A 20,491-nucleotide genomic window follows, 5' to 3' on the forward strand; every position below is an offset into this window, starting at 1 on the left:
TAATTTCCATATGAACTGTACATATCCGGAAAGCAGAACAATTAAAAAAATAAATAATGTGCAGAATAAAACTAACTGATATTTAGAAAAAAAAATATTCTGCTCATAGTAATAGTAGATTATTGTAAAAATATTCTTATGGTTTCTGCAATGGGACAAGTGATTATTCCCCAAGAAGCTTACATTTGCTGTAGAAACCTAAGAAAAAAAGAACTGTGATGGAAACAATAATCAAGCTAGACAGGCACACATGCAAAATAAAAAAGGCTGCAAAGGGATGTGAAATTTGCATCCTTACATTTCTTGCCAACAACTGAAGCTAAAATTAACTTTTTAGCACAATCGAGCATAAATGTATCATTGAAAATATTCTAGTAAGACAGGATATGGCGGTGATAAAATTATACATGACACAGACATGATGTAAGAATGCCCCCAAAAAATCTGATCATGTACAACTGCATCAGCCACGAGAAAGCTTCAGTTTTTTTGTTAGTGTAATTGCAACGATGGTTTTGTCCTGTGTGCGTCTTCATTGCGAGGAGGAAGCAAAACCAGCAGAAAGAAATCACTCAAGCAGTGGAACAAGGCAAAGTGACTTCTTATACTGAAAACAGAAAGGGGTTGTCTACATCTGGCAATTCTTTAAAAATGACCCCAGAGCACTGTATAAATTGTGAAGTAAGTAAATATTTATCTTCAGGTCCTTTTCTGCGCAGACAGAATTATGAAGGATGTAGCTGATCAGCAGGCGCGAACTGGCTGCAGCAGTCATGTGACATTATTTTTTATGTCATGTGATCAGAGTGCAGGAGTGGCGCCATACCAGAACTATAGTATATATTATTTTTTTTAAATTCTAGAGCACCAGTAATAAAAAGTATTGAATAACCCCTTTAAAATCACAGAGCTCTGGTACCCTGAGGTCTCAGCTCAAGGACTTCGAAACCATAAGATTATCTGCACCTAACATACAACTAAGAACACAGAAACTAGCTTCACCTTACAAGTTCTCTGGGGGGGGGGAGGTGGTTGTTAACAGTTTAAGATTATTTTAACACATGTAATATTTGCAATAAAATTTTAAATACATTTTTGGAAAAATGTAACAACTCTAAACAACAAAAATGGGGCAAAAACTGATACAAATTAGGTGTACATTTCAATTTCATTCAGCACAATTGGTCTTGATAAATCTGTCCCTTTATCAGCCTTAATAAATCTGTCCCCCCTCTATAGTTTAATATGAAGGGCGAGCAATGCCCCAGGAGAGGCAGCCCCAGGCACCACCCTACCTCTTATCCCTGAAGTCTTTTTTGAAGCTACAGTTATTTTAATGGATATATTCAATTGACCAAAAGAAAGATTAGATTAAATTGCACACCATTATACAGTCTTTTGTTACCAATCTTAACAGTTTCCTACAATATTTCTTTATATTCTGATTTTAGGCCTCAAAGAAAATGGAAGTAATCCCTATCTATTAAGGGGCAGGTTTACCATTTCTTCCTACCATATAGCTGGGGAGATATGCCATTTGACCGATGCGTTCAAAAACGTGTTTCTATATTACTAATCCAGACACCAGAACAGGTAATGCAGTTTACTTAACTATTTGACACCTGCTGTCAAACATTTTCCCTAGACACGTACCGCACAGCTATGAATTGTACCACCCAAACATTAAACAGGACAAATGCTTCTCCTGTGTATAGATTTTCTATGGCACAGAACGCCTATCACTTTTAAAATTCACCCTGCAAAATAAAAAATAGACGACCCAGTGGGATTTCAAAACATTCATCCTGTGCTTCTATTATCATGAAATATCAAGAATAATCTGTACAATATTATATTGCAGCAAAAAAGAGACAGTCTATCAGGAAATGCTGTGCTAAGAGTTGAGCAAAAAGGTAGAAAAAGAAACCAAAAGAAAAATGGTGAAAGATATATTATCAGAATGTTAGACAATCTATAAATTAAACATTAAAAGGAACCTGTCAGGTCCCCCGTACCCCCAGAAGTTGTGTCTGCATATACAAGTGCTTCTCACAAAATTAGAATATCAAAGAGATAATTTATTTCAGGTCTTCAAAAAGTGAATCTCATATTATATAGAGTCATTACAAACAGAGTGATCTATTTCACGTGTTTATTTCTATTAATGTTGATGATTCTGGCTTACAGCCAATGAAAACCCAAAAGTCATTATCTCAGTAAATTAGAATACTGTATAACACCAGCTTGAAAAAATGATTTTAAAATCCGAAATGTTGGCCTACTGAAAAGTATGTTCAGTAAATGCCCTCAATACTTGGTTGGGTCTCCTTTTGCATCAATTACTGCATCAATGCGGCGTGGCATGGAGGCGGTCAGCCTGTGGCACTGCTGAGGTGTTATGGAAGCCCAGGTTGCTTTGATAGCAGCCTTCAGCTCGTCTGCATTGTTAGGTCTGGTGTCTCTCATCTTCCTCTTGACAATACCCCACAGATTCTCTATGTGGGTAAGGTCAGGCGAATTTGCTGGCCAATCAAGCAGTGATACTGTTGTATGTAAACCAGTTATTGCTACTTTTGGCAGTGTGGACAGGTGCCATATCCTGCTGGAGAATGAAATTTCCATGTGCAAAAAGCTTGCTGGCAGAGGGAAGAATGAAGTGCTCTAAAATTTCTTGGTAGACGACTGCGCTGACTTTGGTCTTTATAAAACACAGTGGACTTCCACCAGCAGATGACATGGCTCCCCAAACCATCACCAATTGTGGAAACTTCACACTAGACCTCAAGCAGCTTGGATTGTGGCCTCTCCACTCTTCCTCCAGACTCTGGGACCTTGATTTCCAAATGAAATGTAAAATTTACTTTAGTCTGAAAACAACACATTGGACAACTGAGCAACAGTCCAACAGTGTGTGTGAGTGTGTGTGTGTGTGTGTGTGTGTGTGTGTGTGTGTGTGTGTGTGCGCGTGTGGTGGCAGTTGAAGCAATGCAGCAGCAGTCCGCCTCTTGTGAATATCCCCCAAATTTTTGAATGGCCTATTCTTAACAATCCTTTCTAGGCTGTGGTTATCCCGGTTGCTTATGCACCTTTTTCTACCCCACTTTTTCCTTCCACTCAACTTTCCATTAATATGCTTGGATTTTTTTTGTGTGTAATGTAATTAAGGGCCTGTTAGGCAGGGGATTTATACATGCAGAAAACTGCTGGTGGTCCTTGGGGTAAGAGGACCTGACAGGTTCCTTTTAATGGCTGCCAGACCTTTAATTTCACTACTGAACGCTGCAGCGCATGCAATGAAAGATTGCATACGGATGCAGGCCAGTAGCAGTCTTAGAACGCACTCTGTTGTCGGACTTATCGCGTGATACACTCCAGCCCCAAATAAGAAGACAATGGCAGCAGCAGCAGATCCAGCGTCTCTTGTGTCTATGCCGCAGCGCCATGTCTCCTGTGAAGTAAACACTCCAGGCCGGATGTCTCCTATGTGATGTATACACAGCAGTCTTGGTGTCTCCTATGTGGTGCATACAGCAGATCTCCTACTGCTTGATTTCTGTAAATGTAATGTGAGCAGTGACTTCCCATTATAAGACAAGACCTAAAGTGTAAAATACATCTGTGTTAACTACAACTTACTGCTGCGAGTTCATATCGCAAAGAGTCCCCTTCATATTGAAGCAAAAATGGAAAAGCAGTTACGAGTAGCATTATCAGCCATTATCATCCATAGTCTAACTAAAATATAGCAAGGTCATTTTCAAGTTGGTAATTTTGTAATCCCTGAAGCATGGTAAAATATCAAAATTGACCTTGGCAGAAAAAAGGTTCCTACCCCTTGCCCTGCAGCATCTTAAAAAATTGTCTGTTAGGAGACAGTTTCTTCATACTCAAACAAACCTATCGGTGATCTTTGACAGTCATGTGTTACTACCATTCATATGTTCCATTCTTTTTGCTAATCTATAGAGCAAAATACATTTTGAATGTAAGCAATCCCTTTTCTCTTGCACCTCAGACCATGTGGTCAAAAATGGTTAGCAGTGGGTAAGGCATTAATGACAACTCTATTGTAGTGCAAAAAGCTTAGATAAGGTAGCATAGCAACTATATAGAGATAATGCTTCACCTACTAGGGGACCTGTGCTCCATCCGACATTTCGTTCATTCAGGGCTAATGACAAAGTATACAATACTAGCTGGCACCTAGATCAGTTTACAGTTAGAATTTGTCTTCCTAAATTATATTTTCTTGTGCTAGTTTGGAAATCAATTCCTTAAGGCTACTAATCAATTCCTTAAGGCTACTCCCTGGATAAGCCAGTAGTACAATAAATTGTTGGTTGTGGGATACCTGTTAGAGGCCAGAATTGTCACACTAATCGGGGCGAGTACTCTAGAGGACACGTCACACAAGCTTTAGAACAGAAACATGTCATTTTCATTAAACTGGAACTATGAATAAGCCTTTCTCTCCCACCCGTCAGTAGACAGCTATTCTGTTGAGCCTATATTTGCAAGCCACGGATCAATGAATTTATGAGGTTCTTAATCCCTGAATGTTTTTTTTAAGTGTTAATGCTGAGTGTCATGGGACTGTATCTATTTGACAGTCATTGGTAAAGCGCAGAGCAGTAAACCATGACAAAGTACAATTCCATATGAAGTATAATATTAGCATATGAGCTATGTTGGGGAATTAAAGTGGTTAGCTAAGAAATACAGCTGCTCAAAGTGCATATTGATTGTTTTATGGATACTAGAGGTATACTATGCTGGTCAGGAATACATACTTTTTACGATCGAGACGCCTACAAGCTTCTTTAATTACTGAACCATTGCGGCAAATCCAAATGATAGCTGGTACGTGTCAGTCATTAGCCAAAATGTGCTTGTTACCATCTGTGCCTGCCTGTACATGTCCAATTTGTACCTCAATAAAAAAGCTGCCCTTTTGAGATCTGGACTAACAAAAGTCATTTTGACACCTTTATTTTAGAAGCATCCAAATTTCGTTTGGAAACATGGCAGAGCGGGTTCTGGACTATTGTGGATTCTCGCACTATACACAAGAATTGCTCTAATTATTTTAGCCTGAGTGGGAAAAGGATTTTATGTTCCTCGATTAACACCTGGATGAAATTCATGGCATACAAACAAATAGTTTTGTATCCTGCTGGAGCAGAGGCTAGCCTAACTATAACATGCTGTAGCATCTAGTAGCACAGCAAATCAATATATGGATCAGGCACCTGAACAATAAAGATACATAAAGCGCTTACGATGGAGAGGTTCTAAAAAGCAGAATCCGTCATTCATCTATGGACCCAAGGAAAACAAATGGGATTTACAAATGAAACCATTGCCAAGCTGCATCTGTTTTTTTGAGAGTCTAATGTCAGTCGGAAATCCTCAAAAAGACAGCAGCAAACTAAAATAAAGGATATATACCGGCTTTCTGCTCCATAATGTTAAATTGTACACTGAGTGCCATAGAGATTTAAAGGTATTTTCTTACATACATTTTAACATCTTTCATGATGTGAAAAAATAATTGCAATCTCCTACATAAGTGTAATACTAATACATTCATACAGCAGTTATTGTCCTCGATCAAGAGCAGAAACTGGAGTAATAGGTCAAGAACAGAGGCTGCATACAACAGGTCTTCCATTCTTGGGGCACCACATATGGGTGAGGTTCCAATGGAGGACAAATGCATATGTGCATGTTGTACAGTATTAACAACGTGCAATGAAGATAATTAAAGTTTTATTGTGGTCAATTAACTTATATTAAGAAAGTCGTTTACTAGGGTTTCACACATGTGATATGCAAAATGTTCAAAAGAGTTCTAGAAAAATATTTAGAATTGGGAGTCCTCAGTGGTTGATACCTTTTAATGGCTAACCGAAAAGATGGTAACAAATTGCAAGTTTTCGAGACTACTCCGGTCTCTTCATCAGGCACAGAGTTCTAAGAACTGACCTGTAAAATATGGGGCAGAGGATACATTAATATCTGATAATTAGAAGAGATGCATGAAAAACAGGTCGCGCCTCTGCAGTTTGAATGACGATCACGCGGCTGATGTGATACATCTAGAATTACCAAAAACTGTACTGTACCACGCACACAGCTACTGAAGCTCCAGCAAGGACTAGGGTACACTAGAACACATGCGGAAAAAAAAGGTTTAGTGAAAGGAAAAAAAAAAGTCCATGTAAATGGTATATATTAACAATGGGTTAAAGTCAATAGTGTGCATCACGAAGATCAGAGTTAGGCAGAAATTCTTTTTTCTCACTTTATGAATGACCTTGTGGATGAGAATGAAAATAAACAGTCCGATTTTGCTGATGATGCATCGGTCCCCCTAATTGTAAAATATTATGGAACGGCTTAGCTTAGTTGGGAGCACGGGCAAGAACATGGCCGATGAATTTTAATGCTTATGAATGTAAAGTGATGATCATAGGCCTCAGAAATGTTATTGCATTGTATAAATTAAAAATTAGAAACTGGAGATACGATTATAAGGGCTTAGATTTTCTTGTACCGTCCAGCAGCATCTGCAAAAGCAAATAAGGGAATCCATCATCAGATTTTTGCAAGCCCATCTAAGCAAGATTTAAAGGACAGAGACACCGATTCCAGTGCTGTACGTTGTATTTTTGCCCAAATTACTGTTTTCTCTGCTGCAGATCTAGCAGTTCTCTAATACTGAGCTCTATATAACCCAGCCCACATCACTGATTGGCAGCTGCGTGCACTGTGCATAGGCAAAAAGCTGCCATCAGTGGTGAAGGGCGTAGTTGGACTAGCTGGCAACAGTATTACTAGTCCTCTAGTGACAATCTCCTGTTCATAAAAGAATGGTTTTATAAAAACTACAGGAAGTATTGAAGTAAGTGACACCACTGGGAGAAGGGTCTATGTCCCTACATAGTGCTGCTCTCAGAATCGGTGAAAGAAACTTGGTGACTCATTCCGGGTGAAAAACCACAACCAGACAAATCTTTTAACTCCAACGTAATGTTACCTTTCTATAAAGGCAAGTAAGGCCACATCCTGAATGAGAATTGTTTTAGGAACAAATGAGGGAGGAAAAAAAAAAAGTGCGGGAGCTATATTGTGCTAGTATGTCTGGATGAAAAGAACAGAAATAATACAAAGTACAAGTGGATGCAGCCAATAGGCATAACACTACTAAAGACCAGGATGGGGAGCCATGCATACAAGGATAGGGATGAGGAGGCCATGCAGACCAGGATGTGGATGAGGAGGCCATGCAGACCAGGATGGGGATGAGGGGCCAGGATGGGGATGAGGGGCCATGCAGACCAGGATGGGGATGAGGGGCCATGCAGACCAGGATGGGGATGAGGAGCCATGCAGACCAGGATGGGGGATGAGGAGGCCATGCAGACCAGGATGGGGATGAGGAGGCCATGCAGACCAGGATGGGGATGAGGAGGCCATGCAGACCAAGATGTGGATGAGGAGGCCATGCAGACCAGGATGGGGGATGAGGAGCCATGCAGACCAGGATGGGGGATGAGGAGCCATGCAGACCAGGATGGGGGATGAGGAGGCCATGCAGACCAGGATGGGGATGAGGAGGCCATGCAGACCAGGATGGGGATGAGGAGGCCATGCAGACCAGGATGGGGATGAGGAGGCCATGCAGACCAGGATGTGGATGAGGGGCCATGCAGACCAGGATGGGGATGAGGAGGCCATGCAGACCAGGATGGGGATGAGGAGGCCATGCAGACCAGGATGTGGATGAGGAGCCATGCAGACCAGGATGGGGATGAGGAGGCCATGCAGACCAGGATGGGGGATGAGGAGGCCATGCAGACCAGGATGGGGATGAGGAGGCCATGCAGACCAGGATGTGGATGAGGGGCCATGCAGACCAGGATGGGGATGAGGAGCCATGCAGACCAGGATGGGGATGAGGAGGCCATGCAGACCAGGATGGGGGATGAGGAGGCCATGCAGACCAGGATGGGGATGAGGAGGCCATGCAGACCAGGATGTGGATGAGGAGGCCATGCAGACCAGGATGTGGATGAGGGGCCATGCAGACCAGGATGGGGATGAGGAGGCCATGCAGACCAGGATGGGGATGAGGAGGCCATGCAGACCAGGATGGGGATGAGGAGGCCATGCAGACCAGGATGGGGATGAGGAGGCCATGCAGACCAGGATGGGGATGAGGAGGCCATGCAGACAAGGATGTGGATGAGGAGGCCATGCAGACAAGGATGTGGATGAGAAGGCCATGCAGACCAGGATGGGGATGAGGAGCCATGCAGACCAGGATGTGGATGAGGAGGCCATGCAGACCAGGATGTGGATGAGGAGGCCATGCAGACCAGGATGGGGATGAGGAGCCATGCAGACCAGGATGGGGATGAGGAGCCATGCAGACCAGGATGGGGAGCCATGCAGACCGGGATGGGGATGAGGAGGCCATGCAGACCAGGATGGGGATGAGGAGGCCATGCAGACCAGGATGGGGATGAGGAGCCATGCAGACCAGGATGGGGAGCCATGCAGACCAGGATGGGGATGAGGAGGCCATGCAGACCAGGATGTGGATGAGGAGGCCATGCAGACCAGGATGTGGATGAGGAGGCCATGCTGACCAGGATGGGGATGAGGAGCCATGCAGACCAGGATGTGGATGAGGAGGCCATGCAGACCAGGATGTGGATGAGGAGGCCATGCAGACCAGGATGGGGATGAGGAGCCATGCAGACCAGGATGTGGATGAGGAGGCCATGCAGACCAGGATGTGGATGAGGCCATGCAGACCAGGATGGGGATGAGGAGCCATGCAGACCAGGATGGGGATGAGGAGCCATGCAGACCAGGATGGGGATGAGGAGGCCATGCAGACCAGGATGGGGATGAGGAGGCCATGCAGACCAGGATGTGGATGAGGAGGCCATGCAGACCAGGATGTGGATGAGAAGGCCATGCTGACCAGGATAGGGATGAGGAGCCATGCATGCAAGGACAGGGATGAGAGTACAATGCATACCCAGCTTATACTTGAGTCAATAAGTTTTCCGAGTTTTTTTGTGGTAAAATTAGTTGCCTTGGCTTACAGTCGGGTTGCTTTATCAAGAGTATATACGGTAATAAAAATTTTTATTTTAATTTTTTTTTTTTTTTTTAAATCTTTTTTAAGGAAATGCAATGTAGTTATCAATACAAGAATACTTTACAGGGTAGGTCCGGTGAAACGCCTTACAACAAGACCTAGGAATGGCAGATGTGTCAGCATTTAAAGAAGAATGCTAATCCAATGACAAATAGGATTGAGGGTCGTAATTAACCTATCAATCAATTAATGATGAATAAATGATTAGAAGAGGTTGAACTAGCTGGAGGAGTCTTTTTTTCAATGAGATATTTGTATATAGCTTATTAACTAGATCTGTAAGGCTTCAAGCAGTGAGCCATGAGAAGCCACTAAAGCTACTTTCACACATCAGGTTTTTGCCATCAGGCTCAATGCGGCGAATTTTGAAAAAACGGATCCATTGTAAATTGTGAAAAACAATCAACAGATCCGGTTTTTCGCCAGATCTGACTAGCTGATCTGGCTAATTGGATTCTGGGGAGGAGAGAGAGAGAGGGAGAGAGATAGAGACCCAGAATGGAGAATGCATACTTAGTTTAAAAAAACGGAATCCGTCGCCGGATTCCATCATTTGAAGGATCCTGCGCCATAGCAAACGACGGACACAAAAAACGTTCCTATGTCCATTTTCTCCGGCCGCCGGAAAACGAATTTGACGGATCCAGAAAAAAATGGATGAAACGAGAGGCCATCCGTCGCAACCTTTGCCTGATCCATTTTTTCAAAACTCGCCAGATTCTGATGGCAAAAAACTGATGTGTGAAAGGGGCCTAATAGAAATACACACTAACTGCGTGTTATCCATTATTTCTGCTGCATTAAATGGGAATCTAAAAGAAATACAAATGGCACTAAACGGAGTATAGAAAGAAAAAGGTCAGCTCACCCATATATCAATCGCTGCAGGGAAAACTTGCAGCCGCAAGAAAATAGGGGAAGGAATTGTTCCAGCATCCAAATCTTTATGAAAATATTTTATTGAAAAAGTCACAAGTCCAATACAGACTATCACAAGCAAACTCGTTTCAGGCGGCCGTCTCAAATCAATACATACCTGTGTTGCCATTCCGCCTCCAGAATATGACTTATAAACCAGGGGTGGGGAACCTTTTTTTCTATCAAGGGCCATTTGGCTATTTATACCATCCTTCGGGGGCCGTACAATCTCCGCCCACAAAGTACAACCTGACTCTGGCACTGGTGTCAGGACGTGATCTGTCATTGCATGCCCTTCAGTGTTCAGTAGTGAACAGTGTGTGTGTGTGTGTGTGTGTGTGTGTGTGTGTGTGTGTGTGTGTGTGTGTGTGTGTGTGCTAACAGAGCAAGAAGAAATTAATGAGCTGGTGCCAATCGAAATACAGCTACCTACCCTAGAATGTGGTCCCTGAGAATCTGCCCTGGGGCCTGATAAAAGGTCACTGAGGGCCGTAAATGGTTCCCCACCCCTGATATAAACCCATAATATACAGTTTGTGTGTGGTTTTTTTTTTATATTACAGGAAGAGACAGGAGGATTTGCACAAGCCTACATCCACAGAAAATCTGTGGTTGGTTTTCCATGTTGTTTGAAACAACCTTCCTGCAGAGTTCCTTCAAAAACTTCAAATGTATCTAGAAGAATTGATGGCAAAGGGGTGTCCACACCAAATATTGATGTGATTTAGATTTCTCTTTAACATTTTTTTATTTGATAAAAAACTAGTAACATAAAATAAGTATTGAATATCAATTTTTTAAGCAATATATTTGTAAAGGTGCTATTGGCTATTCTCACATAGGTCGCTAACAGCCCATCAAATTCACACAAAGAAATCAAACCACAAATGTCCATAAATTTAGTTATGTGTAATAATGAGAAATTACACCGAAAATGTATTTAACATGCTAACTTGAAATCTAATTCTTTGTACAAAAGCCTTTGTTGGGGAAGAAAGCTTCACAACGCTTCCTGTATGGAGCAACTAGTCGCAGGCATTGCTCAGGTGTGATTTTGGCCTATTCTTTCACACACTCTTCACATCCAGAAGGTCCCATGGGCTCCTTCTATGAATTCTGAGCTTTAGTTCCTTCCATTAATTTTCTATTGGATTAAGCTCCGGTAAATGGCTGGGCTATTCAGGCAGCTTTACTTTCTTTTTCTGAAACCAATTGAGTTTCCTTGGCTCTGTGTTTGAGATCATTGTCTTGCTGAAATGTCCACCTTGTATTACCTCCATCATCCTGGTAGATGGCAGATTTCTTTCCAAGAATGTATCTATACATTTGTCCATTCATCCATCCTTCAATCACATGAAGTTTGCAATTGCCGTCTGCTGGAAAACAGCCCTGCACCATGATGTTCCCACCTCCAAACGTCACTCTTGGTATGGTGTTTTTGGGGGTCATATGCAGTGCTTCTTAGCCTCCAAACATGGTGTGTATTATGTCATTCCAAGAGTTCAATTTTGGTCTCATCTGACCAGACTATAGTATTTCACAGGCTTGTCTAAATGTTGTTGAGCAAACTTTAAATGCACTTGAACCTGCTCTTTGTTCAGCAATGGAGCTTTGCGTTGTGAGCGTGCAAAACGGCCACGGAGGTTGAATCCATTATTTGAAGCTTTCTTTGAAACAATTGTATCCGTGGATTCCAGATCATTCTGTAGCTCTCACAGGTGATCTTAATTTGCTTTTTCTTTTTATTCTTTTCATTTCTCTGTCTGATATCTTGTGGGGAGAGCACTTGGTCAAAACTGATTGATGGTGAAATTATGACATTTGCACTTCCGGATTCTGGCCCCAACAGTGCTCACCGGAAAGTTCAGTAGTTTAGAAATGTTCCTGTAACCAATGCTGTCAGTATGCTTTGCAAAAATAAGGTTGCAACGGTCTTCAGACAGCTCACTGGTTTTACTCATCATGAGATGTTTCTTGTGTGGCACCTTTTTATAGGCCATCAGTTGAACCAGCTGATGTTATTTTTCACTAAGTGGCAGGATTGCTTTCTAATTACTTATAGACTTCTGCTGGTGTCATTACTTTCCTTGGCTTTTTTTACACCTCTCTTTCATGTGTTCAATACTTTTTCCTGTGTCATTTCTCCTTATGAAGCAACTTAATTTATGGATATCGATGGTTTGATTTCTTTGTCTGTGTGGATTGGATGGGTTGTTACCGACATCTGGTGAGAATTTCATGTCAATAGCACCTATAGAAATATATTTACTTAGAAAATTAGTGATGTGTTCAATACTTATTTCAACTGCTGTAGTTGTGAAATCATTTTTACAGCAGATTTTCCACACTAGTCTAAGAATGTTTGCAGATACAGTCAAAATGCATAGACTATATTATTCTAAAATCACTACATGTAGCATTACACTGCAGTAGTCAGAAGATGGGAGGGGGTTATGGAAATGTGATCCTCAGGCAGTTTCTGCTATCTTAATTAGCTATTAAAAAGTTTATATAAAAATATGTGTTCTGAATGATGTGCCAGGGCTGCTGGCAAATAAACTGCATCTTGCAGCCACCATTCAGACTCTACACTCTGCACTCAAGGGCTGCTTGCATCATATGTACATTTTCTTACGGTTCCCTAGGCTGTGCAGCCATTACCACCATGGAAATTGTAGGATCAAAACAGTAATGTTTATTTGGAAGACATTCAAGACTGCAGAGCTTAAAGGAGTGTGCAATGAATGGTTAAGCTGAAAGCACTCTAGAAGATAAAACAGTCCCAAGCTAGTGAGGTTGGCACTCTTATCCTCAGCTCCTACTTCTCTATATAAAGCAATAATACAGGACATAGCTTTCTGGATGCAACAGTTGTCACATAATCAGAGTTTTCAGATGTAGCAGAGCTCAGAAAGCTGACCTCGTCCAAACCCCTGATTAGCAGATTTCTATTTACTAGGATGCACTTCTGTAGATAAACACTCAAAGTATTGAAACAACAGCACTGAGCCTAATAAGTGACCCATCACAGAATGCAGTTTCACCGCCTATCTCATGCTGCCCTCAGATGACATAGCAAAAACCTGACAGATTACCTTTAAAAATGTCCATGTATGAACAATGTCAAAGGAAAAAGACTAACAATTTAAAGATAGGAGTAGTCTTCTGCTGCCATACACCAGCGAACAAACCGCAGCAGAAAAAAAATAAAGGCAAATCTAAAATTTCCAATTTGGTTTTAACAAGTTTTGATAAAAATGGGCTAGGGGGAGAAATGGTATAAAACAAAAAAAACACATTACTCACAAGATACAATCCCAGAGTTAGAATCTCATGATTAGCTGCAGCAATTACTAAGGCAGTTTAGGGTGTCAATGCTGTTATTTTGTGCACCTTTTCCTGGCAAATATTTTCATGATCTTGGACATCCAATCAATGCTTAACAGAAATGTATAGTAATATTAAGGGGGAAAAAGGAGCAATAAAGGAAAAAGAAAAAAAATAGGATTAAAGTGGTGAAAATAGGAAATAATAAATTAAAGCACAAAAAGGAAATAAAAAATAAATAAGGGGTACGCTGGGGTGGGATGTGTCCAATGCAATGGTATCAAATTGCTGAGATCCGGTACTCCCAATTGCTTAAAAATGATCCACCAGTACTTTAAGGAAAGGTGATTTTCATGGATTATATGGACATGTTTAATGATGTAAACGACAGGTCAGTCAATGGGCTCCTGAGGATTCTGTGTGCGTTATTCTTCCTATGTGGGACATCAATGTGACGGGTAGACGTCAATGTACCGTAATTGATCATGCTGATAAACCACTGTCAAAGATCAACAAGCAGCAATAAGACGTGTAAAACATTCTCCAGATGTGAATATTGGCATAAATGAAGCTGCCAATCAGTGGTGGGGGAGGGGTTACAAAAAGCTCAGCATTCTGAGCACTGCTACATCCACAGCAGAAAAAACAGGGAATCTAACAAAACTACGTCAAGCAGACCAGTAAGTGAAACATTACTGGAATCAGGCTCACTGCCCCTACCTGATGCTGCTCTAAGATTACATATCAAATCCTGCTGACGGATTCCATGTAATGACTGGAGAATTATTCTACTCCATTTGTCAAATAACACAATTTAATATCCATCTTCAGATGATTTTAATAACCGTCTTGTTACTTCAATAGTAAAGACCATGGTATCATTCATATTTATACCTGCTCTGACAGAAACCTTCATCAAAGAAGAAAAGGAACATGAGAATATTTAACAGACTCTGCATATATTAAAACAGACGTGAACAATGTCAAAAGAATAATGCTGGGTAGACGAGAATGTCTACTGGATTTTTTTCAATTATTCATTTATTGTTTTATGCCTCAAAAATACCAAAAAAAAAAAACAAAAAGAAAGAAACAGGTCAGCTGCAAAACTGTTAAGTGCATTAAAAGGATAATATACAATGAGAAATGGTTAATAATTTGTAAAGATTTGTCAGCCCAGTCTAAAGCCACACAGCCAAAACAAAGGAGGGTTAAGCAAAATTAGAGCAAATCTTATTTTTTTCCAGTAAACCTCAATGTTTTTGATGAAATTTTGTACAGTATCTAATTTTGCCACCATCTGCTGACAATCACATCATAAATGCAATGCCACAAAAGAACTTATTACTAAAATGAAAAAAAGTCAACAAAGAGTTTCCAATACATCCATGTTCACACATCTGCTGGTTAATTTCAGGTTTTTTAGCTCCATTTTGAGATGCCAAAAATTAACTTAAAAAAAAAAACATATAAAGGAGTCAATGGGGCTGTATATGCACTAAAATGTCTTTCACTTGCTTGTAAAAAAAATTGTCAGCTGGATTAAAAAAAAAGACAAAAAAAAAAAAAATGTAGTCTGCACAACTTTTTTTTTTCTAACCATAAATAAACCTCATAACTGGATGCTTTTTCTTTTTTACAGCGAAGTCTACGGGAAACATGTCATAATGGCTGGTCATCTGTTATGTCATTGGTTAGAGTACCTACACTTTGAAACTTATTTTTCTTATTTATTAGGCTCTTGAATTGCCTGCAGACGGGTGCGGTTTCGGGTTCTGAGACCCCACCGATCTTGCAATATACCCCTGAGAAGTGAGCTCAGCTGACTGCGCACAGCTCATGTATGAGTGCACACACAGACTAGCAGTGCAGATCAGTAGAAAGCACAGGCTTTGTCAGCCCTGCCCGCTGAGCTATGCGCTTCTTGGGGGTCTCCTGCAAGATCGGTGAAGTCTCAGAACATGAACCCCCAGCACTTGTAGTAATGAGTCGAACTGCTAAAAACAATGCAAAACATAAACCAAAGCGCCCGTTCTTTAATTATAAATGGATGAACTCAAACAGTTTTACTTAATACTATATTTGTTAGAAATGTATGACAACTGGTCTGAACAGAGCCTAAAGGTGAGTTTCCACCTAATGACCGGTGGAAGTAAACAATGCCAATCAGTACTGTCGATGTGCACTGAACAATCTGCAGTAAAGAGTTCAGGGCGCATAGGCTCCCATTGTTCTGTTTACACACTATGATGCGCTGCCGAGAACAATGATCATTTGTGCAGCACAAAAAATTATTTCACCAAACCAGCGTTTTGATTGTTCCTAGGCTCCCAGTCATCTGTTGAACAATCAGTCACAATAATCTTCCAGTGCAAGAAGCCCTTTGGTTGGATTTTTTGGTATTTTATCATTTGATGAGAAATGATAATTACCTGTATGTATAAACATAAGATATCCTTGAGTATTTGGGCTACAAGATTAGTGTCTGGTGAACCAGTCATTTATCCATTTAGGGCGTTTGAAAAAAAAAAAAATCTACTATATAATTGTCTAAGGGTCACTTCCGTCTTTCTGTCTGTCCTTCTGTCTGTCACGGATATTCATTGGTCGCGGCCTCTGTCTGTCATGGAAATCCAAGTCGCTGATTGGTCGTGGCAATACGCCCACGACCAATCAGCGACAGCCATAGTCTGGCAGCGAAATGGCCGCAGCTTTACTGCCTTGCAGTTAGCGCTGAGAGCTCACACAGGGTTAATGCCAGCGTTAACGGACCGCGGTGTAACGCACTCCGTTAACGCAGCTATTAACCCTGTGTGACCAACTTTTTACTATTGATGCTGCGTATAAAAAATCTAATGTTACAAATAATAATAATAATAATAATAAAAAAAAAGGTTATTCTCACCTTCCGATGTCGCGCGCTGTCCTCGGCAGTGCAAGCGTCAGGTTCCAGTGCCAAGGATGCTATGCGAGAAGGACCTGCCATGACGTCACGGTCATGTGACCGCGACGTCATCACAGGTCCTGCGCTCATACCAACCCTGGGACCGGAAGCTGCCGCGTGCACCGCACACAGGCGCCAGGACTTCAAGGGGCCTTCGGAAGGTGAGTATATGTTTATTTTTTATTTTAAGTCTTTTTTAACCACGCATATAGTGCCCACATTGCTATATACTACGTGGGCTGTGTTACCTACTGCGTGGGCTCTGTTATATACTACATCTCTGTGCTATATACTATGTAGCTGGGCAATATACAACGTGACTGCAATATACATTGTGACTGTCCAATATACTACGTGGCTGTGCAATATACTACGTGCTCTGTGTCATATACTACGTAGCTGTGCAATATACTACGTGGCTGTGTCGGTTCTGTTATATACTACGTCGACTGTGCAATTTACTACGTGGCTCTGTTATATACTACGTGGCTATGCAATATATTACGTAGCTATGCAATATACTACGTAGCTATGCAATATACTACGTAGCTATGCAATATACTACGTGGCTCTGCTATATACTACGTCACTGACCAATATACTACATAGCTGTGCAATACACTACGTGACTGTGTTATATACTACGTGGCTGTGCAATATACTACGTGCCTGTGCAATATACTACGTGGCTCTGCTATATACTACGTGGCTGTGCAATACACTACGTGGCAATGTTATATACTACGTGGCTCTGCTATATACTACGTATGCTGTGTTACATACTACGTAGCTCTGTTATATACTACGTCGGTTGTGTTATATACTATGTCACTGTGCAATATAGTACGTAGCCTATGCTATATACTACCTACATATTCTAGAATACCCGATACGTTAGAATCGAACCACCATCTAGTATATATATATTTTACTGTTCCACAGTTACTCATATATGTCTGCATCGTTTTTACTTATACAACATTTTTTTGTCATGCAGACGTAACCAAGAACTTTTTAAGTGTCCACTAACCAGCAGTAAACGTGTAAGGTGTAGTCATTGCCTATTCTGCCAGAGCACGCTCTGGATGAACCATGGTCGCCATGTGAAGCCTTACTAACGTCTATGGAGAGCCACTGTGACTAATGGCAGCAAGTCAGTAATGAGTCCGGACTGAAAGACAACTGGAATGGATATTAAACCAATAGTTTTGCATATTAAGCTTCTCTAACCAGGAATCTAGCAGAAAACTTACGCCTCGGCTAGTAAGGTAAGTTCTGTTTTCAGAGTGTGTCAGAAGGAATTGTATTAATTCTGATTGTCTCTAAAATGCCTCAATCCACTTGAATGCAGAAAACGTTAATACCCCCAAGATTTGAGGTACAGAGACGAGCGTCGTTACTTTGGACACTTTTGGAGGAGAGGAAACAAAACGTGCCTACAGTGGTTTTAAAAATAGATACTAAAATTCAAAGAATGGCTTCCTAGTATGTGATCTTGAAAAAAGCAGAAAAATCAAATGCAGCCATTACATTTAATAGAGGAATGACCCTAATCATTTAGACCTTCACAGTAGGACCACCACTGCAGATATCACGTACAAGCTTCCAATATTAGAGAGGTACAAGCTGTGGGGTACCCATTATACCACACTGACATAACAGACCGCACTGCGTCACAGTCGGGAGACTTTTTACTGCAAGGAAGATGCTAAAACTTAGAGGTTTTGGTGATTCTAGCAAATCATAAAACAGCCCATAATATCAGTGAAAATCTCTAAAGAAAACGCAGACAAGAAAACAACTTTTCAAAATTCTTAATAATAAATAAATTGTGCAATGTTTCTATGCTATTGTGATGCCGCATGTGCATAGCATTGGTGACATCGCTATGGCAGACTGTAACAAGGGACCAGGAGGAAATCCATATGGCATTTGGCCTGTGAAGTCTACAGCATAAGCATCATTGCAGAGCCCTGTGATTGGCTGCAGCGGTTACGTGCCTTGTAGATATAATTTCACTCCTGCAGTCTGTAAAGAAGCATAAGAGCAGCAGCAGAAAGGCAAAGCTGGACTTGGACAAGTTAACATCTGAGTTTGTTATTTTAACCTAGCAGCATCGACCAGCGTATGGGGCACTAATGGGTTGTAATGGCCGTGGTGGTGGGACAGCCGTCTTGGTCCTCCTATGACGCTCAGCCTAAGGGCTCACGCACACGAGTGTACTCATCAGAGGAGTACTATTGGATTTATCACAAGATAGCACTCACACCAATGTTATATATAATGGGGCATTGCTGATGCATAATTGTTTTGGTCAGAAAAAAAAAAAAATCACAGCAAGCTGCAATTTCACTATGAAATCGGATTCCACTTGCCCATTCAAGTCTATGGGTTTGTGGAAAACATCAGACTGCACTCAGATGACATCAGACTTACACTGACAGAATGGAGTGTGTTCTCCATCTTCTCCTCACAGTGTGCTCCGCTTCTCTCATCACCAAGACAATCAGATCACACTTTGCTGACCCTCTGAGAAAATAAGGATCAGATCTTATTTGCATCATTTGCATAATCAGTCCGATTGTCTCAGATGAGACAAGCTTTGGCTTCAAAGACAGCATCATTTTGTCTATGCACTGCAATACAGTAGTGCAGATTCAAGTCCTTTATGGGGGAAGGGCGAGAGAAAAGAAAAACAATGTATGCTCACCTCCCACAGGAGTGCCCTCCCAGTGTGTTCCCAATGGGTGAGAGGACATTGTCGTGTCACATGACTGCTGCAGCCAATCAGCAGCTGGTGACCAGATGCAGAATATTGATAAGCTGTAGCCCATCAGTGGCCACTAATTGGCTGCAATGGTCATGTGACAGGATGTTGCATAGAATGTTCATAAGTGCACTCATAGGAAGATTCTCCTTCTAGCAGGCTTCCTTCCTCTAAGTTCTCCCATAGGAATGTGCTTACTGCCCTAAGGATAAATATCGCTCTAAAGGGCATAAAATGACAGCATCACTCCGCCAGGGTAAGGTTTTCCAGGAGAGGCCAAGTGGATACTGATGAAAAATTTTTGTGCTTCAAAAGGAGAAATTAGATTACAACATTGGTGAAGGAATAATACAAGTTAATATGTTCGCTGTACAGTAATGCATAGAGTAACATGAGCACTGGATTATACACTTTAAAAGAAAAATGGCTTACCTCTAATTTAAGCACATCATGCTGGAGCTTACGCTGAAATTCTAAGAAGTTCTTAATGGTTAATTTCCCTTTCAAATCTGCTCCAAAGAAATAGGTGGTAAGAGCGGAGCTGAATCCCGTTTTTAGTGTGTTCCCGGTAGTGGATCGATCTCGATGGCGCATGCCCATACTGGTCTGAGATCGGATGATACTTTGTACCTAGAGTCAAAGAGGTATAATATTGTCAAATATGTCATACAGAATTACCTAAACTTCAATTCTGAGATGCATCTTAACCACCAGAATTTTCTAACAATCAGTGTACAATGGGGTCTGTCCTGGTTTACGCTCTTATAGGAAAACAGCATAATACATATAAAACAAAAAAATTGCATAAAAATTAACCCATACAAACGAGGTTCATCAAAGAAAAGCATGCAACTGTGTAAAGTATACTCTATACTAGTGATGAGCGAGTGTACTCGTTACTCGGGTTTTCCCGAGCAAGTTCGGGTGACCTCCGAGTATTTATGACTGCTTGGAGATTTAGTTTTCATCGCCTCAGCTGAATGATTTACAGCTACTAGCCAGGCTGAGTACATGTGGGGGTTGCCTGGTTGCTAGGGAATCCCCACATATAAACAAGCAGGCTAGTAGCTATAACTCATTCAGCAGCCGCGATGAAAACTAAATCTTCGAGCGGTTATAAATACTCGGAGGTCACCCGAAGAACGAGTATACTCGCTCATCACTACTCTTTACCTAACATCTGAGACTGATGTGGGTTGAACACCTTGCACCACCACTGATCAGCTAAAATCTGCCCTGCCGCCACTGGTTGTATTCAGACTAAAAGAGGTTGCTCATTTAAAAAAAAATTGTTGTTTTATTTGTGATTTGTCTGGAACAATTTCAAGAGTGTGTATATATATATATATATATATATATA

The 20,491-nt window shown here is 41.3% G+C and overlaps 1 protein-coding gene across 1 annotated transcript in view; it reads right to left on the bottom strand.

Annotated features, from left to right (window-relative positions):
• The window catches only part of MICU1 (mitochondrial calcium uptake 1), a 263,538-nt gene that overhangs the window by 74,097 nt on the left and 168,950 nt on the right, over nt 1-20,491 (bottom strand). The window contains exon 8 of the mRNA XM_069753326.1: nt 19,564-19,761. Within this exon, the coding sequence (XP_069609427.1) occupies nt 19,564-19,761 (198 nt within the window). The remainder of the gene's footprint in view (nt 1-19,563; nt 19,762-20,491) is intronic.

This window comes from Ranitomeya imitator, chromosome 2 (genome assembly GCF_032444005.1).
Source record: "Ranitomeya imitator isolate aRanImi1 chromosome 2, aRanImi1.pri, whole genome shotgun sequence".
NCBI classification, from domain to species: domain Eukaryota; kingdom Metazoa; phylum Chordata; class Amphibia; order Anura; family Dendrobatidae; genus Ranitomeya; species Ranitomeya imitator.